General features: G+C 35.4%; 1 protein-coding gene across 1 annotated transcript in view; it reads right to left on the minus strand.

The window, feature by feature from the left end:
• ca16b (carbonic anhydrase XVI b) overlaps nucleotides 1-25453 on the minus strand; it is a 211098-nt gene extending 185645 nt beyond the window's left edge. The window contains exon 1 of the mRNA XM_021477262.3: nucleotides 24876-25453. Within this exon, the coding sequence (XP_021332937.1) occupies nucleotides 24876-24963 (88 nt within the window). The 5' untranslated portion in view covers nucleotides 24964-25453. The remainder of the gene's footprint in view (nucleotides 1-24875) is intronic.
• Between the last annotated feature and the right edge of the window lie 1024 nt (nucleotides 25454-26477).

Raw genomic sequence — 26477 nt, forward strand, 5'->3', positions numbered from 1 at the left:
ACGGGCACAAACTGTCGCATAAGACTGCTGAAATTGGAGCCTTGACATGCGCAGAAGGACTGTCTGATGGAGCCAGAGGAGGAGCCGCGAAAATGAGCGGAGTCGAGCTTCCAACCAAACGCTTTATGTAAAATCAACTACGCCCCCCGAACTGCTCACTTCACTGCCGGTGTCTGCACTATAACAAACGCTCACTGATGTAAATAGAAGCACTTACATTTAAAAAACACAATAATATACGGTTTAAAAACGGTGTGATGTAAGCTGTTAAACTTTAATAAAAGCAATACATGGTGGACTGCAGAAATAAACGATCTTTTATACACTCTAGCCTGAATATGAGCACAAATAATATATTCTCTTATTGTTATATTTGTTGTTGGTATTTGTTATCTTCATAGGGGTAGAAATAACACTTGTAAAATATGAACAATAACATATAAACAACACATACATTTTTAAAAAGGTTTTTATTTTTAATTAGCCATCAACAGAACCCAAAATATAGCCTACACACCATAACGATTTACCATACGGGAACAATCGTGCGTTTAGAAGATAAACACAGCAAGATTACTAAATATCAACAGGATATTTACACATCTCAACCCTGCAATTTATCAATTTGTGCAAAAAAACTTTGCACTATTAATACATGTCTATCTGCTGCAACATCACTAGTATATTGTTTATTCATTTTCGCTTGAATTGTTTATTTATTTAATTTTTTTGCCTCCGTTTTCATTTGGTTTATTCGATGCCTTCATTATATCTGGCAACGAGGAATTTACATTCATTTTAATGTTAACTGGAGTATTCAAATAAAACGCCAACAGTAAATGATGTAAATAAATAATATCTAACATTTACAGCTCTATTAGGTTAAGATTCGATTTCAAGAACCTTATAATGATTTATAACAGCAAATTCAGTAGATTACTTAATAACATGCCAAAACTTAAAATGCAGAGACGTCCTGTAAAGCAAGTTCAAATAACCTTACAGGAGATCAACGTGGAGATTATTATTTAGACACAAAGAGAATTACTGCTAACGATCTCCTGTATTTTCCCCGTACTTAAATGGGTTTATTTTATTGTGCAGTTTTATTGTCATTTTCGTATTTCTTAACTCTTGTGCACTACAAAATGTATTCAATTGTATTATTATTTAATACTTGTGCAATCGATACAGGTTTATTGTTATTTATTTTGTCCTTTATTTAAATAATTGCTATGTATGCTGTTTGCATCTTTATTCAAAGGTTAAACTCAGTGATACACTTTGCGTTCACATAGTAGCATGCGTTTGTTGTCATATCAAGAAAAATGGTTGTAATAACGTTAACAAATGTGAGGGTTTTATATAATGAAGATTCAATCGCGCCAGCTCCGGGCAGCAGCGCACATAACTCGCGGCGTCGCGGGCTGATTCCGGCTCGCATGCGGCAGCGCCTGCTCGCTCGGCCGTCGCATCTGGCTCAATTGACTCGGGCTGGAATCGGGCAGTGAGTCCAGGCATCTGGAGTAGGTCCAGCAGAGGTAGTCAGTCTGAGGGGTAAGTCTCAGGCAGGCAAGAACTGGCCCCAGTGTATTTTGCTATCTGGGTGGCTAGGCGTGTATTCGCAAACTAATAAAGCCCGAAAAAAGCTCTGACCTTAGCGAATAAACAGTGTTCCACCAGGATCATGTATGTCAGAAACTGTAGTTTACTGCTGAACTCATTTTGTCATAGTAAAATATCACAGCAATGGAGTAATAACACTTCAGTCTTCTGCCGAAGCTCAGAGGCGCTGCTTTGAGAAACTGTCAATCACAGCTGTCAATCACGATGACACGCCCAGCATTAAATTACTGTAAAAAACAAACTGTTTACAAAAATGAGGATCTGCACCTATTTCAGCACAATAATCAGTGCCTTAATTGACCAGAACCATTTTTCGGGACATTTTATTGCAAGTGTAATTAATTTTTTTATTTGGGCTCAAGTCTCCTTCATTAACACGGAGGAGGCGGGCTTTATGACTTGTACTGCAGCCAGCCCCCAGGGGGCGATCTAACAGCCGAGACCTTCACTCAAACGCAGGCTTGCGGCACACTTGATGTTTATGCACATTTTGGATATGCCAGTGTGCACATTTAAAAAAGGTCAAGTGATTTTGATATAAGAGATCATGTAATGATAATAATGTGTGTGAATGGACAAACCAGCAGGCTGAGCACATAGTAAAACATCAGAAACGTTGTTTTTGTCATTCTAAAACACATTAAGGATTTCAGTTTTAATGCTATTATATAATTAATGACCTCCAGAATAGTCAATAGTGTCTGTGGCTCTGCGTCTGATGCCTTTAAAAGTCACCATGCATTCATTGTGTGTCGTCATTTATTAAATAAGGAAAAGATTCATTCAGCTTCACCAACTGCAAAAAAAAAAAAAAGTCTTTACTGTTGATATTTCGCACCAGATAATCAGGAAGTGATGATTTTTTCGTCTTTGAATTGTTGGATGGAAACGCTGCTTTATTTGCACGTCTTTTATTTGTTTTGCGCATACATTTTTTGTGCATCTTTGGATGGAAACATAGCTGACACACATACACTGCGGCCAATTTAACTTATTCAATTCACCTATAGCACATGTCTTTGGACTGTTGGGGAAACTGGAGAACCCAGAGGAAACTCACGCCAACACGAGGAGAACATACAAACTCCACACAGAAATGCCAACCGACCCAACCGGGCCTCGTACCAGTGACCTTGAACTTCAAAATCCAAGTAAAGTTTGGATTTAACTATTATAAATACATACAACATTAGGCTATGCTATTGCTAATTTATTATCAATAATGAAGTCAAAGATGGAAATCAAACTCATATTAGAAATATATAATAAATGAAAGCACATATGGGGTGTCACGGTGGCACAGTGGGTAGCACAATCGCCTCACAGCAAGAAGGTCGCTGGTTCAAGCCTCGGCTGGGTCAGTTGGCATTTCAGTGTGGAATTTGCATGTTTTCCCCGTGTTGGCATAGGTTTCCTCAGGGTGCTTCGGTGTCCCCCACAAATCCAAAGACATGCGGTATAGGTAAATTGGGTAAGCTAAATTATCCGTAGCTTATGTGTGTGAATGAGCGTGTATGGATGTTTTCCAGTTATGGGTTGCAGCTGGAAGGGCATCCGCTGCGTAAAGCATATGCTGGATAAGATGGCAGTGACCCCAGATTAATAAAGGGACTAAGCCAAAAAGAAAATAAATTAATGAATGAAATCACATAAACAGTACCTTTTTATGTGGTCACATGACATGAAAACTGCTGGTTTAAAGTACAAATATTACTTTGAAAAAGCTAATAGGAGGTTAGTTTTTGTTTTAAGGTAAATTGAATGAACAAGTTATAATCAGAAACTGTAATTTTTCACTTAACCCAATATAGAAATGTACTTTAAGTGAAAGACACAGTAATATTTAACTTTTTCAGTGTTTAAAAGTGCAATTTTGATCTAAAACACAACCAGACATAGAAATATTTTTTCGTAAGTTTTCCAGAGCTTTTCCAATGTTTGCAATCTATTCCTGATTGCAAAATTAAAAATCAAATTTCGATTCTCAACTCTATGGAAAAAACTAAACAAAAAGAAAAAAACTCCCCTATACCTTAGATCAGGGGTTCCCAAACTTTTTAGCTCGCGACCCCCAAAATAACAATGCCAGTAACTTTCGACCCCCAATATCCTCTGAGCTGGTTATAAATACAGAAACCTTGCATGCAATGGGGCGCACACACACCAATAAACCCAAGTCTATTCTTCGTTATATTTTTTAATGTATGTCAGTGCTGTAAATGTGCCAGAAAGTTTAACCTGGTATTATAAAATCAATCTGCTGCATCTGACGCTATTGCTGAGTCTTTAATATAATGTAATTACCTGAGGGGTCGCAATCCAATAGAACTAGTAACTATAAGCTACTATAGTAACTATATACAGTAGTGTATTTAGTAACTGTAAAAGACTATTTTTTGTAGGTTATGGATTAAAATGGTAATTCTTATGGTTTAATAAAAATAAATAGATTTTTGGAAATCACCAGGCGACCCCCTTTCATTGTCCCGCGACCCCTCGGGGGGTCCCGACCCTCACTTTGAGAACCACTGCCTTAGATGACCAGAAGGTGAGTAAATTAGCATCAAACTTTCATTTTTTTTAAATGTACCCCAGGATTTTGCAGCTATCTCTGATTGAAACAAAATACTGTAAAAGGTTTTTAAAGACACTTCTGTAAACATGCAAACACCAAAACATTTACGTTAAAAGTGTTCACTTCTAAAAATATAACTCATTGTAAGGAATATATTTTTATGTATTCGCTCTATTGCTTGGGTTCATTTTTACCAAAACAAAATGTTCTGTATTGAACCTTTAACAACTGAAATTCACATTGATGTTCTTCCCTAATTCATTCATTCATTTTACTTTGGCTTACTCCCCGATTTAAGGTCACCACAGCAAAATGAACCACCAAATACATAAGTTTTGCACAGCGGATGCCCTACCAGCCACAAGCCAGCACTGGAAATCTTCCCTAATTATACAATGTCACTATTACCAAAATCATATCTTTAAAAAACGATTAATTGTTAGCAGACATGTTCTAACTCACTGAGCTATGGTGTTTGGGTAAACAATGGATTGAGAATTAGCATTGATTCACTAACTATTCTCCATTATCTGTTTATTTAAAAAAAAAGAAATAAAAAAAGAAAAAAACTAATTTGTTTTCAAAGTGAGTAAGCACAGGTTAAGTGTTTTGTTTATTCTCTAATTTAAAACTTATTCATTTTGCTCTGCTGCTTTTCAAAACAACAACAACAAAAATTGAATGAAATATCAATGATTCTTGTTGAGACAGAATGTGTGTTTATCCTCTTAGAGAAGCTGTAATCTTATAATTTGTTTTCTAAAGTTCCTTAATCAAATTTAAAGGCTACCCAACAAGCAGCTCTTAAATGGCATGGTTTGCCTGTTTTAAATCACTAACTGAAGCACCAAATGGTGGCCTGTGAAACCATCTATGATAAGCAGGATCTGAGGCAACAGCACTGCACATCATGATACTATAAACTCAGTTTGTATAATCAGGGCTCAACAATAACAACCAATGAGTCTATGGCCTCATTTTGTGCAGATATATATAAACTCATCTTTCAAATTAGTCCATTTTATCAAGAAATTGAGTAAAACAATGCCACAAAGGATTACTCTTACCTCAGTTATTCAGTTGCTCATTAGTTTCCAGAAACACTATCCCAAAGGAAGAGCTGTACACTAAAAAATTGTGGGTTCCACACAATTGATTTGTGTTGGGACAATATGTTAAGCTAATTTAACTAGTTAGTTTTGCCAAATTGAAGTAAATTGAACACAAAACAATTAGGTTGTCCCAAAAAACTCATATTATCTTTTATTACACATTTATTAATCTTCCTTCGGCTTAGTCCCTTATTTATCAGGGGTCACCATAGTGGAATGAACCGCCAACTATTGTGGCATGTGTTTTACACAACATAGGCTCATTCTGAAAATGTACCCCTACATACATTTTAGAAGATTATGAATTATGTAGCCAGAAGTACACTCAAAAAAGTAATTTTTTTACTTGTTACTACTAAATCAAAATGAGCTGAAACAACATAATTCTTGAGATTTCCATGGGACAACTTAATTTTTTAATGTTCCATTCACATAAATTTGTTAAAAGTGTTAAAATTTAACTTAATCGATTTGTGTTGGGACAACATGAATCAATCGTGTGGAACCCTGCATTTTTTACAGTGTATGTGTGGTAGGTAGGGTTGGGCGATGTCAACCAATTTGGCATCTTACAATGTCTAATGTGAAACATCATGATGGACGATGGAATCGTCATCGTAGGTGACGTAGGTGAATAAATTATTTATGAATAATTAACTAATTCATCACAAATTCATTCTTTGTAGCCTACCATTTTAACTACCTGGCCCGCATGGTCTTTGTTTTACCCATAACCAAATCATAAATAATTAAAGATAAAATTTACACACTAATTACCACCGGTCAATCACTTGGAATAGGCAGAGTGATCTGTGTCGTTATAATGGCGTCGACAAACTTGGTTGGTTAAAAATGTGCACAACCAACAGGAACCAACCAACAGTGTCTGAGGTTTTCAGTAAAATTATTAAGTACAAGCCTGAGAGTGAAAGATTGAAACAGTGTACTGACACTGTGACACATTACCTAATAGATTTAAAAGACCGAAAAGTCGTTAGAGACAAAATGAATTAAATATCACGTTTAACCGCTCTCAAACGATCGCTCTGTGCAACAAACTGAACGGTATTTACAATTTTATTGCCTGCTATTCAAAGCATGTTCTGTTCACTCAGTAGTAAACAAACAGTGTGTCAGCTCACGTGTCATTTTGTGGTCACGAATACGTTATTATTAAGAAAGAATTTATATTTTTGGGTGTATTATACCTTGTAAATACAGTATGGGACACTTTTAACATTATTTGGAGGTGTCCACGTTGCTGAGTAACATATATAAAACAATGTGAAGACTTGTGTGACCGCCTTTATACTTCTCTCCTGACCTTGAAAATATAATGGCTGAATCGTAGAGGTGCTGCATTAAGATTGTGTGGGGTCGAATCGAGATTGTGATATTTTTTCGATTAATCATGCAGCCCTAACGTATGGCTGCATTTCATCTTTATAACAAACGATACAGGGCAGTATGATGGAGCGGGTAAATCTGTGCTTTTGAAAACACTATTGGTTGGGTTTAGGGAAGTACGAGGGTGGGTCAGTCAATCGGTCAGTCATTCAGTTGATAGCGGTCTCTGGTGGATTTACTTGAGAAAAGCTGGCGTGAATGGCACTCGTAAGAGAAATGCAAGGTCTGAAAAAGTCTACACAGCGGCCTCTGGTAGCTTTGTCAAAACAAAAACTGCAAAAAACACGTAGCTCCTGGGACATATTTGATGCTCTTCAGAAATGTATATAGCTATACTTTTTCAGAATGAGCCTAGGTTGGTTTCACAGAGCGCATGCCCTTCCAGCTGCAACCCAGCACTAGGAAACACCTATACACTCATTCACTACAGTCAATTTAGTTCATCCTATTTACTTATAGCATATGTATTTGGACTGTCGGGGTAACCAAAGCACCCGTAGAAAACCCATGCGAACAGAAATGCCAACCAGAACTCGAACTAGCAACATTGCTAACCACTGAGCCCCCATGCCACCACTTCTTTAATTATGATCTTATTTTAAATAAGTAGTTTGAACAAACAGCACAAAACAGTTTTACTTCAATTGTCAGTGATTTCTTAGTAATTTAATGTAATTAAATAACATAGACTAAATAAATCTGTCATGAAAAAAAAGTTGTGAAAGCCACTGTGAAAGATTTTTTAACAATGAATCAGATTAGATGCATAATTTTATAAATGTAAAAACTGCCATATGGATTCACATATGTGTTTGCACACATTTACAAATATCAATCACAGCCATACTTTATCTATGTGAAATGAATGTTTTACTTCATAGACTATAATACAATATGCAAAAGATTGATTTTGTTTCAGTATGTGAACAGGCAGGACACTCGGAGCAAAGAGTGTGTGTGTGTGTTTTATATTGTGTCTCTGTTTGTGCCCACATCCATACACCTCAGCTCTATCTCTAATACATCTGAGAAAAGGAAATTACCACTTCTCTGAGCATTTTGGATTGGGCTCCGACAAGTCGAGGGGCACGATAACTCTCTCATACTTTTATATCTCAAAAGTATTAAGGTCAAGAAAGAGAGCGAGCTAAAGGGAAAAAAAGAAGGACAAAGTGAATGTGTGAAAGAGAGAGAGCGAGAAAATATCCACTCTGAGGCTTTAGTAGCTGTCAAGCTATTAAGGCCACTAATCAATCATTATATTAAGATAGTATAACCTCGCTCTTAAAATAACGTACAATTAACACAATCGTTTGTTAAAAGCTGCATGGACTGACATCCAATTACTGCCATCAGATTGTTATCGCAGAATATTTCAGGCCTTACAAAACAGCTATTAACTTATAGCTGCGAGTTTATCTGTTTGATATGACTGAATATACATGTAATTAGTTTCTATACGTTCCATGCACATAAAAAAACGCAGTTGAGCCTTCAAGCCAAGTGCCACATACGCTGCGTTATCATCAAAGACGCTATCAAACTGAATCAAGGTCTTTCATTTCCAACATGCTAAGCCTTTTTAACATGGTTCATAGTGTCATTGGTGTGGGTGATTGGACAGTCGGCTGGGAATCGATATAAGGACGTGACGGGTCGAGGCCCTTCATCAAGCACACGGGAGATCCAAAGCGCAGCATGTGGCAATTGGAAACATATGATAAAAGACTCGGAGAGAGCTTGTGGCTGAAGAATCTCTGACCCGAGCCCTGGCCTCCAGTTGTGTGCTGCACCTCAATAAAAATGTAAATATCTCATCTGCTCTGGGCGACTACTTACTCAGCTGGTAAAGCAGTCAAGAAAACTAGGTCTCCAATAGGAAGCGGGTTACACAAAGGCTCATTCCGTCTACTTTTAAAGCGCTAATTAGAATAAGACTTGCTTTAGAAAACAGAACTCACAAGATCTTTTAAGAGCAGGACAGCTTTAGAAACAGCAATCATTTTCTGCACTAATTCAAGTTAAAAACATCTGGGGTCTCATATACAAAGACTTGCAATGAATTTATACTAAAACATTGCGTATCCACAAAGCTGTAAATGTGCATACACGGTAAAAAATTCAGATGTATGAAACACACCGTACACGGAATCCCACTCATATTCTCTTTGTACATCCGAATTAACGTGAAACTGAGCTCACGTGCACGAGCGCAAAACCCCTCCCTGCCTCCTCCCCCTAATAGGTTTAGGTTTAGGTTTAACTTTATTTGTCCCCGAGAGGAAATTTGTCTTGGGCATAAAAGGTGCTACAACATTGTCTAAACAGACAGTAAAAATAAATAAAACAAAACAATTAAGAACAAACAGTTAAGAACATACATTGTTTACAGAGTAAGACCGTATATAAATATAAATATATAAAACACAGAACCCAGTCAAGTGTTAGCGTACTGCAGGAGCAGTGTTATTGGTAGAGTTCAACAGTTTTATGGAGGTAGGAACAAACGAAAGCTTCAGTCTATTAGTTTTACACATTGGCATTCTCAGTCTTTTTCCTGATGGTAACAGCTGATATTCACTGAAAAGGGGATGTTTAGAATCAGTGCTAATACGTATTGCTCTTTTTATAGCCGCCTGTTCGTATAGAGTCTGGATGGGCTCATATTGTTTTATCCCTATAATTTTCATGGCTGTTTTTTGTATATGAACCAATTTATTTTTCAACTGAACAGACAGGTTTCCAAACCAGACTGTGATTCCATAGCGAATAAGACTCTCAAACATAGCTCGGTAAAAAACAAGCAAGATATGGCTACCCACCCCATACAATCTCAGCCTTCTTAAAAAATAAAGCCTCTGTTGTAGTTGTGTGCATAAACTCTCAATGTGTGTTCTCCAACAAAAAACACTGTCCATATAAAACCCCAGGTATTTGTAAGATGTGACTTGCTGTATCACTGTGTCTTTAATGATCACAGGCCTGTGTTCAGAAACACTTCGTGGGTCAAGTACCATTTCTTGTGTCTTTTTTACATTTAACACAAGACAGTTCTTATCACACCACTGAGTGAAATGATCGATTTCACTGTGGTAGGATGATAGGTCCATGTCTTTGTGTAAGAGACTTAAAATGGCAGTGTCATCAGCATATTTCATAATATAATTATTAAAATGTGTGCTCCTATAATCATTTGTGTACAAGGCAAAAAGCACAGGTGATGAAACACAACCTTGTGGCACTCCCGTATTACTGTATCTGACCTCAGAAAGTGTCCCATTAACCCTTACCTGCTGAGCTCTGTTACTTAAAAAAGAGTAAAACCATTTAATAAAGATGGTAATGACTCTACTTTGGCAAAACCAAACAAAAAAGCAATGGCAAAAGCAAGCAAGAAGAGAAACTTCACAGAATTTGAATTAGAGGTGCTTATATCGGAGGCAGATCGAAGAAAAACTGTGTTATTTGCAAGTTTGTCCTCTGGAATTAATAACAAAAGAAAAAGAAATTGAGTGGGAGAGATTACCTGATGCAGTTAACGCAGTAAGGTCTGAACATTGCACTGTGAGCGAATTAAATAAGAAATAGTTTGATGTAAAGGTGCAGGTTAAGAGGAGAACAGCATCAAAGTGTGGACCGAACAGGCGGGGGAACAGGGGATACTGAACTAACACCCTATGAGGAGAGAGCTGCCTCAATTGTGGACTTTACTGTCTGGAGTAGTATACATACGTATCTGTGGGCAGGGCCGGATTAACCAATGGGCATTATGGGCACAGGCCCAGGGGTTGGGTAATTTTGTAGTGTCTATTTAGGCTAAGTGCAAATAGCACACCTTGTTGGGATGAGCTAGTTGAGTGATTCCCGCCCATCACCGTTTGATTGACAGAGACAACGTAACTAAAAAGAGCGGCAAACAGTAGCATGAGTGGCGTAGCTCGTAAAGTGCATAGCAACATGTTTTGACATGATCGATCATGAACCTGGTTAGAATTCAGCATCTGATGAACTCTTTTTTTTTTTCCCTCACTACATTTCAGATTTTGCCTACTCTTCATCACAAGGAAGACAAGTAGGAATCATTAATAAATGTGTGTATTATGTTAAGCACATTTGAGCATTACATATTATTTGCACGTTTACTGAATGGAAATGTTTCTGATTCACAAATCCAAATTCATCTTCAAATGGCGTCTTTATAGCAATGTGTGCAGTCGATCTCTCGGATTAGATTAGGAAAACCGGCGATCACTGCAAATTGCACTTTAATGTTTGGCTAAACTGAAAATATCGGAATAACAGGAGTTCTAAAAACAGAATATTGCTGTTTACATTACACTTGCATTACCAAGACAACGACTGAAGCAATTGTATTACATTCTAGAGAGCTCCGTTATCAGCACCAATGTGAAAATTATACTGTATCCATGCTGACTGACTCGAATCAGCATGGAAAGGAATGATTAATCAAAGAGGTTGCTTAGGGTACTTTTTTGAGCGTTGCTATGCCACTGCTGAGATGCTCTGTCTGGTTGTTAAGTGGTCACTCATTAGCAGATGTAAAAAGAGCTACCTGTGAGTCTCCATCAAACTCTGGTAGCTAGAGTTTCTTTAACGCAGGTCAAACAGATTTTATGATGTGCAGAATGAAAATCGTCTAATAGCTTCTAAAAGTGATAGCACATAATTAGCACTTCAACAACTAATGCAACTGGAGTATTATTCACATTCATGTTACGGGCTGAGTTCCTAATGCTTAGAAAAATAACATTTATTTTAGTATATGAATAGATGAGACCCATGCTGGCAAAATGAGTCATAATGAGCAGCATTTTCAAAAAATATTTCATTTAAAAAACCTTCAGAACGCATTTATTATTGGTTAGAATCTGAGTGCGTACGCTACATCTGTTTGAAGTACAGTTTTTTTAAAGGTTCCCAAAAAAATGTATCAAAGATTTAGGAAGGTATGCCAAAATGACGCTATTTATTACAGGTTTTGACACAATGTTTGTAATTATATAATTCTCTTTAAAAAAATTTTATTCAATTTAATGCATCCTTGAAGCACAAAGCACATTGCGGGGAAACTCTTTCGAAAAGCAGAGTATATCAGTGTTGGGAAAGATACTTCAAAAACTAATTAATTATGACACCATTACAATTGTATTTAAATAAAGGTTATAATCATTTTATTTAAAAAGTCAATTAGCTACTTCATAAGTAATTTAATTTAGTTGACTCAGAGCTAAAAATACACATAAATGTCAGTGCATAAACAATTAAAATTACATAGTCAAACAGGATCTTTTCATTTTGCTTAAAAAATAAACACTTACAATTTAAACAATATTCGTATAACACAAAATTTATGTAAATAAATGATAAACAACAAAGCCTTCTTTAATTGAAAGAAGGAATATTGAAATAATAAAAAAATTAGGTAATATGAAAAATATATGAATATTAATTATTATATTTATTCATGTACACTACCTGACAAAAGTCTTGTCGCCTATCCAAGTTTTAAAAACAACAAATAATAACTTGATTAACTTGATAATTGATCATTTGGTATCAGAAGTGGCTTGAGAGTGACATGAAAGGCAAAAGCCTCTTGATTACACTTTTTTGACCAAAATAAAATATGATAATGCCTTGATTTTTAATTAATTACTCCCATGAGCTTGGACGACTGCATCCCAACATCTCTGCAATGACTCTAATAACTTACTAATAAAGTCATCTGGAATGGCAACAAAAGCATTCTTGAGGACTTCCAGACTTGATCAAGATTCATGGATCCATCTACAATGCCTCCATCTTATCACAGACATGCTCGATAACGTTCATTCTGGTGACATGGCAGGCCAATCCTGGAGAACCTTGGCCTACTTTGCTTTCAGGAACTTTGATGTGGAGGCTGAAGTATGAGAAGGAGCGTTATCCTGCTAAAAGATTTGCCCTCTCCTGTGTTTTGTAATGTAATGGGCAGCACAAATGTCTTGAAACCTCAGACTGTTAATGTTTACATCCGCTCTGCAGATCTCTTGCATGCCCTCATACTGAGTGTAACCCCAAATCATGATTTTTCCTTCACCAAACTACTTTTTTACAGTTACACTGCTCTTCTGAATGTATATCGTATATTGTTGCAAAATAATATCTCAATTAATTTGTTTCTTAATCATATGCAGTTGTCTTCAACGATAAACGTTCTTTAGTTGAATTATTATTCTGCAAAATATAAATTACTCTGCCCCTGAATTATTATTACTATAATTATATACATTTCGTAAGCACCAAATACATCCCAGGAGCTACTTTCCTTGCAGTTTTTGTCTTTACGAATCCACCAGAGGCCAATGTGTGCACTTTCTGAGATCTCAAATTTCTCTCGTGAGTGCTTTTCGCGCCTGTTGTTCTCGCGTAAATCCACAAGAGGCCTTTGTCGACTGACTGAATGAATGTCCGATCGACTGACCCACCCTCCTCCTTCACTAAACCCAACCAATAGTGTTTTCAAAATTAATCCAGAAAAAGAAAAGCCCTTGCCTCATTTTTACTGTTTCCAGATTTTACCACATTCTCATCCTGTTATTTACTTGTTTATTTTATATTTTGGCTTCGGTTTTTGTCCTACCCACTTTCTGAAACCGTTTTTCACCAGACTCAAACCCCGTTGTCATGGTCAACTTCTCTCTGTGTGTCAAGTCCGCCGACATACATGGCGAGCTACTAGACAATCTTGTAACAGCGGAAAAAATAGTCCATATGAAGGTACGCGGTCAGCTGGTAAGCGCGAAAAGGAATGGCGTCATACCACCCCGTAGCATTCTTTTAGAGACAATATACAGCCATACATACTTCTGGCTACATAAATCACGATCTCCAGAAATGTATATAGGTCTACGTTTTCAGAATGAGCCTGTGTTGCATTTACATGTAGAATTTAAACCACCTGATTTCAGCTGCCTATTTTTATGTACCTACACAAAATACTATTATTTTAAACCAACCACGACAATAATGTAAAGTTTATTTAATGTTAATTTATAAAAAATGTATCCCAGCAAACAAGCTAAACATAATGTAGATATTTAAAATTTGAAAGCAAGATGCGATGGTCACGTTTACATAGATATACGTGTAAAACAAGACATGAGCAAGCATACAAAACAAGTAAAATAAGAACTAAGATGGGAGGAGGAGAAAAGTCCCTTCTGAATCTCTCCCCTGCTGACAACATCCTGCTGACGAAGCAGATCCAAGCACACACTCATCTAACAATCCGAGAATAAGACACAACAGCATGCAGATTCATATCTATGTCCATATCCATATCCTCCTGTAAAACCATCACCACTTAATACTTCAATTCCAACCACAAAATGTAATTACAAACTGTAAGGTAAAACGCCAGTGTTTTATTAACCGTATCTGACTCCAAAAGGCGGGTTCCAACAGGAGAGATCTTTCTGAGAACTAAAACTTTAAACACTCCATTAAAGCGCAGTCAAAACTCCAATGCAGTTTAAAAAAGACTGTAAAACACACTCTAAAGTGAGCCGGTGACATATGTAAAAGTCACACCCATCTCTGGATATGAAATATAGTTCTGGATCACTGCGTCCCATTATTTTTAATGCTTCCTGCGTATTGATTTTTTTTTTTTACTCTCTGCTTTCAATTAAACGCTTTACAGGCTCTTTGTATGCAGGTCAGGATTTTGGCAATGGGTGGATAAGAATGGCAGAGGAGTAGAGGGCTTCTTTTTCTGATTTTATTGCACCGACTGCCTTTCAATCACACGGGAAAGGACTCCTCATTAGGGTAGAGCGAGAGCGCCGCAACAAAGACTGAAGGGCAAGGTGGAGCATTAAAAATCCAGTGTCTTTTGACAGGAGGCCCTTGATGGATACTGGTGTCAAGCAGAAGTTTCCAGTGGTGTCGGCCGGAGAAGATGATAGACACTCCCTACAGGGTTCGGAGATCTTTGACCTTCTTCTGCAGACGCAGGCAAATTTACAGCTACACATCTGACGTGGCTTTAAAAGGGTTGTGAAACCGTGGTTTCTGAGATTTGAACAGATTTGTGCATGTTGAACATCAACTTTAGAATCTGTTGGCTTTAATGATGAACTGTCGTGCCTTCATAAACTCACCACATTTAAGATCTGGTTTGTTTAAAAATCAATGATCTTCACTGATTGACATCTGAAGTAGGTCTCGCATGGACAAAAAGAACAAGAATATGCCTGAGAGTGTAGCTTGATGGTGTGCGATGGATTTAATACAAAACATAGCTGGATGTGAACTGGGAGCATGTGATTGACTGAGGTAATGTCAGCACTAACAAACACGTCTGTCAAGATGAGGATCTTTCAATGATGCTTCTAGCCTTTCACAATTTTTACATTTTCATCAAGCCATTATCGTACTTCTCAGAGGAACACATTACACTTGTGCTTTCACAGATCCACTGGTTTCCAATCAATGCAAGAGTTGATTTTGAAATTCTTATTTTAACATATACTGTAAAGCACTAGGCATGGACCGGTATAAGCTTCTGATGGTATGATAACCTTGGATAAAAATATCATGGTTTTACGGTTTTGTTATTATTAATGCTCTAAAATAAGTTATTTTTAAATGTCTGGGTAAAAAAACAACAACAACAAACTCCCCACCCACAAATTTTGAAACAGTAGACATGTTAGGCTAAATAATTAAAATAAATCTTTAACTTATGCTTTCTTCATTAGTTTGTAAAGTACAGATAAAAACCCACATTAAAAACCTTACCTTAGGAATGGTATTACAGAACATTTTAGTAATTTTAAAACCTCAAGTTTTCCAAACCGTGGTAAACCTTGAAAATGGTTATTGTCATGCCTATAAAGCACTACGTGGGACTGCACCTGAGTATCTTTGCTTTCTTTTAAGTATGTCTTCTAAAGAGCTTTTTATTCAAAGCCTCCAAATTACGGAATGTACTTTCTGTTAACAATAGAAATGCACAACTTTAAAATTTCAAACAGTTGATTTAGATATGTTTATTTAGCCATGTTTTTAATTGATGTGGTAATTTTTATTGATTATATCCGTTTAGTTTAGTGCTTTGGGTTAAAGAAATGCACATTATAAATACAATTAATCATTGTTATTGGTGTTATTATCATTATTATTATTATTATTGTTATTATTATTATTGTTAATATTATTATTATTATTATTATTATTATTATTATTATTATTATTATTATGTAGTAGTAGTAGTAGTAGTGGCGGTTCATTGCGCTGTGGCAACCCCAGATAAATAAAGGAACTAAGCCGAAAAGAAAACGAATGAAGGAATATTATTGGTAGTATAGTAGAAGTAGTAGTATAGTAGTACACTACCAGTCCATAGAGTAATCGTTTTTGTGCACCGAGGATGCAATTATTTGTTGAACAATACAGTAAAAACAGTAATACTCTGAAACATTATTACAATTTTAAATAACTGATTTTAATATTTTAAAATGCAGTTTGTTTCAGTGAGATCAAGGGTAAATATTCAGCATAATTACTTTTATCATCAATATAGCATGTTCCTTTGGAGATGATTTTGATTAAGAGCTTAATAATCATAAATGTATACTAATAGTGATTCAAACTAATTAATATTTGTGTACTATGACAGTTCAGCCACTAGTTATGTCGTTGTTTGCAAAACACACCCCTGATCTGGACGTTCCTAATTATAACGGAGTTGTGAATCATCACATAAGATAAAACATCTGAAAGATCTGAAGTGATGATTGATAAAAATTCTGAAATAAATTAAATTTTAAAACATTAAACTAAACAAGTATTATTGTTATTAATAGCCCCCTTTGAATGTTTTTCTTTTTTAAATATTTCCCAAATGATGTTTAACAGAGCATGTAATTTTGTACAGTATGTCAGATAATATTTTTTCTTCAGGAGAAAGTCTTATTCACAATATTTGCTTTATTGTGGCTAAAATAAAAGCAGTTTTTAATTTTATAAAACCCTTTTAAGGTCAAAATTATTAGCCTTTTTAAGCTATTTTGTTTTCGATAGTCTACAGAACAAACCATCAAAATGCAATAACTTGTCTAATACTCTAACCTGCCTAGTTAACCTAATTAACCTAGTTAAGCCTTTAAATGTCACTTTAAACTGTATAGAAGTGTCTTAAAAATAATCTAGTAAAATATTATTTACTGTCAACATGACAGATAAAATAAAAAAGTTATTAGAAATGAGGTATTAAAACTATTTTGTTTAGAAAAGTGTTGAAAAAAATCTTTTCTTTAAACAGAAATTGTTAAAAAATAAATGGAGGGCTAATAATTAAGGGGGGCTAATAATTATGACTTCAACTGTATAATAATGAAATAATAATAAATAATATAAACTATATTCTATAAACTATATATAACTATATTTGAATAATATATTTTAATTTGTCTTAATATTTCACAATATTAATGTTTTTACTATAATTTCCAAAAACATTTCTAAAAAAAAATGCCAATAATTCCAAGCTTGTGACCAGCAGCGTATTTGGTCTCTCCACACAACACGAGAGCCACACAAACAATATATAATTCAAATAGAATTGGGAAACAAAAAGAATTATATAATCGGAAGTCCCAGCCCTTCCTGAAACAAATAATGAAGTGCCCTTTCATTTCTGAGAAGCGCGGGGGAAGACAATGGGGAACGGTCTTGGGCCAGAAAAGTTTTAACACTGAACACTGATGCCCAGTGGCCAGCCTGTCTTCAATAAGAATAAAACATCTGTTCGGATTTTGATGTCAAACGTAACATCTCCCCATAAACCATTACGCAACCTGATGTAACTCGCTGTTACCATTAGATGTTATCTAAACTCACAATTTACAAACCACCGGCCAACAAAAAAAGACCATCTCGGCTCATCGTCAGCCACAGAAATATGATCCAGCTAATAGAAATAAAAGGACGGGATATGTGGCAGTGTACAAAAGCAAGTGTCAGTTCTCAAACAAAAGCTAATGAGGGCTGGGACAGGAAAAGGAAATGCTGAGTTGCGATGTCCGCCATGTTCTGTTCTTCTGCTCACCCACACATGCTATTATCTTTGAGTAATAAAGGCTCGACACATTTCCAAGCTTATATTTCTATTCGTTTCTGTGGCGTCTTGGCAATGGCGAAAAGGTCTGGTGGTTTGTTCAATTTGTTTTCACGTTCCATTTTTTCCAGCCAGGATTTTTTTTCCACTATCCTCATTAAGCTCATATGATGCCAAGAGTGTCCGTGAGCCACAGTTTAAAAGGGAAATTTGGCATATGTGGAGCTGGAAAAATAAATAAATAAATAAATAAAATAAAAAAATTCGCTATGCCATAATAACTTTCCCTTTGGCTGTAATCTCTAGCATGATTCATAATTATGTTGTACAATGGTAATGTGATGATAATGCACAATAATTTAAATAATATTCTCACATCTCATTGAAAGAGATGACAATTATGGGTGTAACAGATCACAAAATTCATAGTTTGGTTTGATACGACTGGTGTCATGGTTCAGATTTCCAATACAGCAAAACTAAAGACATTTCCTTGATTTTAGCATTTTTTATTTATTAAAACTAAGCTTATTTATCACTGTAACATATGTTTAACCCATATACTGTGTTTTAGCAAAAATAAAATAATAATAAACAATTCTTATTAAAAAAAAAAAAAAAACAAGATTATTTTGCTAACCCCATTGGCAAAACTCTTTAAAGCAGGGTTGTCCAAAGTCGGTCCTAGAGGGACGGTGTCCTGGTGATCTTTGCTCCAACTTGCTTCAACACACCTGCATGGAAGTTTCTAGTATACTTAGTAAGAGCTTGATTAGCTTGTTCAGGTGTGTTTGATTAGGGTTGAAGCTAAACTCTACAGGACACCTGCCCTCCAGGACCGAGTGTGAACCCCTGCTTTAAAGAAAAGCCCACTTAATTTAACATATTGTTTCTGAAAATAAGACAATACTTTTTGCTTGTCTAGAAAATGCCTCTTGATTTACGAATTTTTCAGCACAGGCTCATTGTGGATATGTACCCCTGTCTACATTTATGGAAACCACAAAATATGCAAGTCTGGCTCCATTTTGCCAAAGGCTTCTGTTCTTTTTTGCGATACCACCAACTGCTTACATGAATATAGATAGTTTTTCCGGTGTTACCAGTTTGTCTAGTAGCTCGCAGTAGGGCTGCACGATTAATCGGAAAAAAGATCACAATCTCAATTCGCCCCTCCATATGATCTTAACCCAGCATCTCTACAATTCAGCAAGTTATATTTTTAATGTAAGGAGAGTATAGCGTAAAGGCGAACGCACAAGTCTTCACATTGTTTTATATACATTGCTCAGCAACATGGACACCTCCTAATGGTGTTAAAAGTGTCATATACTGTATTTATAATACATAACTCATCCAAAAATGTCATTTCTGTCCAAAATGTAATTTCCTCCTCTTACCAGAGAGGACGTGCCCGCTTCTACTTTAGTGAACAAAACCTCTATAGGCTGTGAATAACAGGTAATAAAGTGCTAATACAATGTTCACAGATTAATCGTTTGGGAGCTGCACGGAAAGTATGATTTGCATGTGTGTGCTTTTTCTCAAAGTGACAGCAGCCATGACATGAGCGCACTTGACAGTGAAAGTGATCATATCACATTTTAGTTATGATTACAACAAGCATTTGATATGTTTTTTTCTTTCATAGCGAACACAGCGAGTTGTGCATGAGAATAAATGTGTAACACTGTCAGACTTAGTACTCTAGACTATATACTGTTGAATATAATGCAGGAGGGAATCTGATAATGACAAATGTCTCATTTTACCATTAAAAATGGTCTGATAATGTTGTCAATGACATATGGTAAGCATATATTTCAAACATAATAAATCAACTTCAGAATTATGGATAGTTGTATTCTGATGTCACTTTACTGTGTATTAACGACCAGGACATATTTAAAGTCTGTTAAAGTCCACCATTCCAAGTCTATACAAAATTGAGCATTTTAACCAACAGTAGACCTACACATAGACCTACTGTTATTACTGTTTATCTAACCATGCTGTATGTTTGAGAAATAACAATAAGCCTAACAAACAAACAGCCTAATCATATTAACATTTACTTTACATCTACAGAATGAGAAAATCATGATCTTTATTTTAAGCAAAAAAAAAAAAAATGTGATTCTTATTGCAGACAGAATCGTGCAGCTCTAGCTCGCAGCATATGCCAATTGACTTGGGATGCGGATCGCATTTGACCCCTATGACGGGTTAGAGTCTGGCTAAGAATGGTTTCAGAAACCAGGTTAAAAAAATTATTCAATAATTAAACAACTGGCTGAAAATGTGGTTATATCATGCAGCCATGAGAACTTTTCTTTTTCTAGATTGCTTTTAAAAACACTATCGGTTGGGTTTAGGAAAGGGGGTGGGTGGATCAGTCGGTCAGCCAGTCCACATTAGGCTGGCTTGGTCAGCCGAAGTGTATATTGCATCTTTTGGTGCATTTACACAAGTAGAGGATGCGCAAAAGAAATTTGAGATCATCAAAAAGTGTACATAGTCAGGTGGATTTGCAAATACAAAAACTGCAAGCAGACGTACCTCGGTTAATGTATTTCGATATCACCAGAAATGTAGACCTGGGTATGTATCCGCAATGAGCCTGGGTTGGAGTATTTAGATATCTGAACTAGAAACACCTAAGGTAAAAAGGTGGACTAGAACCTCACAAAGAGTAAAAAAAAGCTTTTTTTTTTCAGTGAACCCAGCTGTGTTGGCCAATCAGAAAGGAGAAAACAGCGTGCACGCTAATGTTATGAGGCAAAAACTCAACTAAAGTTTTAATGTCCACACAACCACATAGTTTAGCAAGATCTTCAAACATTGTAGATCTTTGGGTATATGGCCATACACAATTAATGTGCTATATAAATGCACATAACATTACATCTTCTCCCTAGTTTTCAGAATGTTTCATTTTCAGTCATTACTGTTTTTGCTCAAAATCCACTTAAACCATTGGTTGTGATACTGTACAGTAGCTTATGATTGCAGTCTAAATGGGTTTTTTGATTATCAAGTAGGCAGACATCCATTATTTGTTCATATATTGATGTAATTATATCTCTATTTGGCTTCATGTTTTATCGGTACACTGTAAAAAAAAATGCTGGGTTCCACACCTTCAATTCCTTCAAGTTGTCCCGACTCCCAACTCAAACGAATTAACTAAAATATTTGTACTAATTTAAGTGGATTGAACAATTAAGTTGGCCCAAAAAACACAAGAACTGGGTTGGTTTAACTAATATTAAATAAGCAATATGAACAAGCAGCAAAAGTAATTCTTTGAGTGTATTTAGTCCCAAACTCAAAACGAGGGAGAATAGCATGTCATCATCGTCCTTCCCCATACTCTTCAAGCACGGTTTGCATGTGACCACTAACCACAATCACAGTACAGAACAACTACTACATGTACATCATTACAAAAATAAGTGTCTCCTATTATTACTTCTTAGTTTAATAACGGGTCCGGTTCTCACCTTTTTGCTGAACATTATCAAGTAAATCTGCAAATTCCTCCATCAATATCATCTCCCTCAATATGTAATTCTCTGCAGTACAATTAAATAGAAATCACTGAACTGAATAAGCAATAAATCTATGAGACAGTGCTTGCTTTTTTCCCCCGTTTTCTTCAAAACAAAAAAAGATGCATTGTTATGACATGAATGTGCTCTGGCCTGGAATGTTAAGTGCAATTTGTGTTTAGTGCAATATTCTAATGAACCAGACTAAGGTTAGGCTTGCTTCAAATAAAACAAAGCCTTGTATGAAAAAAACAAACAATTCATCTTTTATTTTTTATTACTCAGAGACCAAGACCTCTGAAAAGGCAGGTCTTGTTACAATTCTATACAAACCCGGACTGAAATATGAATGCAACGCTACTATAGAAAGCCCAAGTGTCTGATTTTTCTTGTTAATCATGCAGTGTTCATTACAGGCATTAGAAATGCATCCTTTTTAAGCAGATCTTTGTTTGTTTGGTTACTTTAAATTTAGTCTTAAAAATAGTTCACCCAAAAATGAACATTCTGCCATAATTGATTGGCCTTTCACTTGTTACAAGACACTGAGTTTTTTTTCTTCTGTTGAACACAAATTCAGATATTTTGAAGAATGTTGCAAACCTGTAACCATTGACTTCCATAGTATTTATTTTTCCTATTATGGATGTCAGTGGACGCTGGTAACCAACATTCATTCATTCATTCATTCATTCATTCAATCATTTTCCTTCGGCTTAGTACCTTGCTTATCAGGGGTCGACACAGCGGAATGAACCACCAACTATTCCAGCATATGTTTTAAACAGCGGATGCCCTTCCAGCCACAACCCAGTACTAGGAAACACCCATACACTCTCATATTCACACACAGACTCATACACATTGACCATATTAGTTTGTCCAATTTATGTCAGAAACTGGTAGCCATTGACATTATTTACATTAGCCATTATTTGTTCTACTATGGCTGTCAATTGGTTCTGGTTTCCGTCGTTCTTCAAAGTGATTTATTATGTTCAACAACAACAACAAAAAAACTTAGAAAGGTTTGAAGCCACCTGAACACAAAAAAGATCATTTGAAAAATGTCAAAAACGGGTAGCTATTGACTTTCAAAGTATTTGTTTTTCTTTAACATTTCTCCAACATTCTTCAAAATATCTTATTTTGTGTTCAACAACAACAACTACAACAACAACAACAACTAAAAAAAACTTATAAAGGTTTGGAACCACCTGAACAAAAAAGAAGATATTTTGAAAAATGTCAGAAACTGGTAGCCATTGACTTGCATAGTATTTATTTTTTTTACAATGGACGTCAATGGTTGCTGGTTTTCAACATTCTTCAAAATATCTTCTTTTGTGGTCGATAAAAAAAGGTTATAAATGTTTGGAACAACTTGACACTTGAGTAAATAATGAGAAAATGTAAATTTTTGGGTGAATTATTCCTTTAGAACCAGACTAGATTTACCAGACCTGACAAATGTGAACACAGCATTAATTTGTTGACAAATCAATTGTTAACAGGTTTAAACTGGCCTAGAATGATTTATTGGGCTTAGTTGGTCGTCTGGTCAGTCTGGTCTGGGATTCCCTTTTTAAATACCAATTTGGAAGACATTAATCCATGTATAATCATCAAACCAACTTATTTATTATTAATATTTTTAGTTAATACAAAACATTAATTATACTTAATTAAACTCTGAGCGGTTGCAAATTTAAATGACATTGAATTACTGAGGCAAGTTCAATGGACGGAAACAAACACTCTGTCATAATATATAGTTTATGTGCTCACAACAAGTCAAATCACAGTCGAGGTTGCTTGTTTGGAGCACCAAAGCTGGGATGGCAGCATTTAGACTTATTCAAATGAAGAGCACTAATAGAGCAATCACACCAGAGCTCGTTTTAATCTATTCAAACCTGCCAAGTGTGAACACACCCTAAATATGTCGGCTGTGTTTGAACAAAGTGACCATTTACAGGCTTAAACAGGCCTAAAATGGTTTGTTGGATATAGCTGGTCTTCCCATCTGTTCAGACTGGTATTTGACAGATGGTCAGGCTGGCAGTTGAAATCCAGGTTGGGAGACGAGCTTAAACCACCTCAGACCAGCGTACCAACTTATGCTGGTTTAAGCTGCTTTTTCACCATTGTAAAAAAATAATGGCCAGATAAAATCGAAATCTTAATTCAAAGCAGCAATTAAATTGACGCAAGTGGTTCCATTTGTAATATGAAAGAAATTACTGTGAAATATAAATGGGGAAAAAGATGCTTTGTAATGATGAAAACATTTTACAGTGTAATTGATTATAAACTAGATGAACATCAATAAAACTTCAATCATTTTGTTAAAATAAAATTAATATCCTATTCATGATGATACAGTAAATAATGGATTTCTGAAAGCGCATTTTACAGTGTGATATAAAGAAGCAAAAAATAGAACATAACTTGATATAACAGAGACTAAACATAATATAACATAACTAAATAATATCTCAATAAAAAAATACTACAAAATATCAATAATCAGTAAAATAAACTAAATATTTCATATTTAAAAATATAATATATATATATATATATATATATATATATATATTTTTTTTTTTTTTTCAGTTAAAAGAACAAAATTTGTTTATTAAAATTGAAATAAATATACAAAATAAACAAAATAAAAATAATAGTACAACATATTTTATACATATTTTATGTATATATAAATACATGAATATATCAAGTCACCAAACATATTTAGAAATTGAAAGATAATACAATTAAATTCAAGCAAAATATTGCATAAAATAATTAATTACAACCTCCAAAATTAAAAAAAAAATTTTTTTTTGCTTCTTTAATTTTTATTTATTTATTTATTTGTATTTAATATTTTTCTATAACATATAAATTTGACTGTACTCGTTTTTGGACCGTTGTAGTAAGTTAATTATATATATATATATATATATATATATATATATATATATATATATATATATATATATATAATATTTTAAAGCAAAAAAAATAATACAAATCTAATTAAAATATGTTTTATTACTTTTTTATTAATTACACTTTAAAACGAGGGAAATTAAATAAAATACTTAATTAACTCAAGTCAAATCTATGAGTTTCTGGATACCCTTCACGCAGCCTGCATGACATCACCTTGGGAACAATCAAGTCCGCGAGACCATTCGATCTCTTAGCTAAATCCTGTCACTGAACACTTCAAAACTGACAATCGGTGATGAATCATATCCACCTTTTTAAATGCTAAAATTCATCAGCTACAGTTACGATCATTTCGCTTTGCACCCTACAGTTACGTGCTCTAAACACACACCATCACTCTTAATGCCTCATGATCTCTGGCGCTGATCGACACGGATGCACCTGCACGCCGAACACAACTTTTCAGAGGAGAAAAAATATGATTCCGATGATAAAATATTAAGCACAAAGGCCTCTCTTACCGGGATGACAGCTGATGGGTTGGATGAGAAGGGCTGATAAAGTCAAACACAACATCCCTAAACGACACGGTCCTCGCAATCTCCACATGTCTAAATGCGCAATTAGAGCCAGAATGGCGGATCAAAATTGAGCGTCAGTGAAGAAAAAACACCACAAACTTGACGAACCAAAATAATGACAAGTGGTCGAGGCGATGTTTAATGACCGGCGACGAATCTTGCGCCTGTTTGGTGGGACATTTCGGACAGCCCACAATCCGCGCACACTTCTCTTGTCTGTGGCGTCCTTTTTTACATTCTCTTTACATTATCAAGTAGTTATTAATCCCAGCCGGACGCACTTTCAGATGCTCGTCCTCGTCTGTTCTGTACAGCGGCTCTCTCTCTCTCTATCTCGAGCGCGCGCATCTACAAAGTCAGTCGCTTGAATCCGCTTCTCTATCCAGGAAGTTGTGCATATGAGCCTTTCGTGTTTTGCCAGAGGAATTAGTTGAGAAATCAAAGCCCTGCCCTCTGGATCCTAGCGCCGAAGGCTGAGCTTCTGAGCGCCCGCTGAAGACAGCCGAGGATTGGCTACTGGACAACTGAAGCACAAGAGCGAGCTCATAGTGTGTCTTTCTAAAACACTTAGTTACGCTCCTGTGATCCGATTGGTCCAGGCGGCGTTCAAAGCATGCATATTTAGGAGGGTCGATGACGTGCAGCCTATTATTTTGTCATGAGAATGTTATTTGCATTTGCATTTAGGTTATTTAATGCATCTTTTCTGATCCGAAAATGTAATTATATTCTTTATATTGTGGCCATTGTATATTTTGTCAATAAACATGATAATGTTCATATATCAAAATTACTTTCAAATAAATTAAAAACAAAGATAGAATTGGTATTTATTTAAAATAATTGAATAAATAAAAAGTAAAATATATATAAATAAAATAAATAAATATGAATATCAATAAATAAATATAAATATAGCATATATATATAAATATAATCCAAAACTTAATATAAAAATATAGCTTAATAGGGCTAATCATTTTGACTTTAAAATGGTTCATAAAAAAATGAAAACTGCTCCAGAAGAAAAAATATATATTATCAGACATACTGCGAACATTTTCTTACTCTACTACACATCATTTGGGAAATATTTTTGATATTCTTTGGAGGAAAATAATTCTGACTTCTGAGTTCAACTATATTTATACAATAGTTCTGTCTGGTTCTTGGTTTGATAGCCGTGAGATATTCTGCAATATCAGAACTCGTACAGCCTCCTCACTCTTCAGTATCACTCCGCACACATAGAGTGACAGTAGATGAATAAACTCACTGTATGTACACCGTTTGACAAATATTGCAGCTGTTGGACAACTCTTGAGGCTTTTTAAGGTCAGAATGTAGTTATTTAGAGTGCAACTATGCTGTTTATTTATAAGGATAGTGCCTATTTTAAATATTCATAATTTCGAAGATTCAGTGTCGGCATCCATCAGCCTGTCATACTGAGCAGAGGAAAGACAGTTGATGTTGTGCCACAAGATGACAACAGAGACCATGTAATAAGTGCTTAGGGGCCGATCACAAAGAACGCTCTTT

Source organism: Danio rerio, chromosome 6 (assembly GCF_049306965.1).
Source record: "Danio rerio strain Tuebingen ecotype United States chromosome 6, GRCz12tu, whole genome shotgun sequence".
Lineage (NCBI taxonomy): Eukaryota > Metazoa > Chordata > Actinopteri > Cypriniformes > Danionidae > Danio > Danio rerio.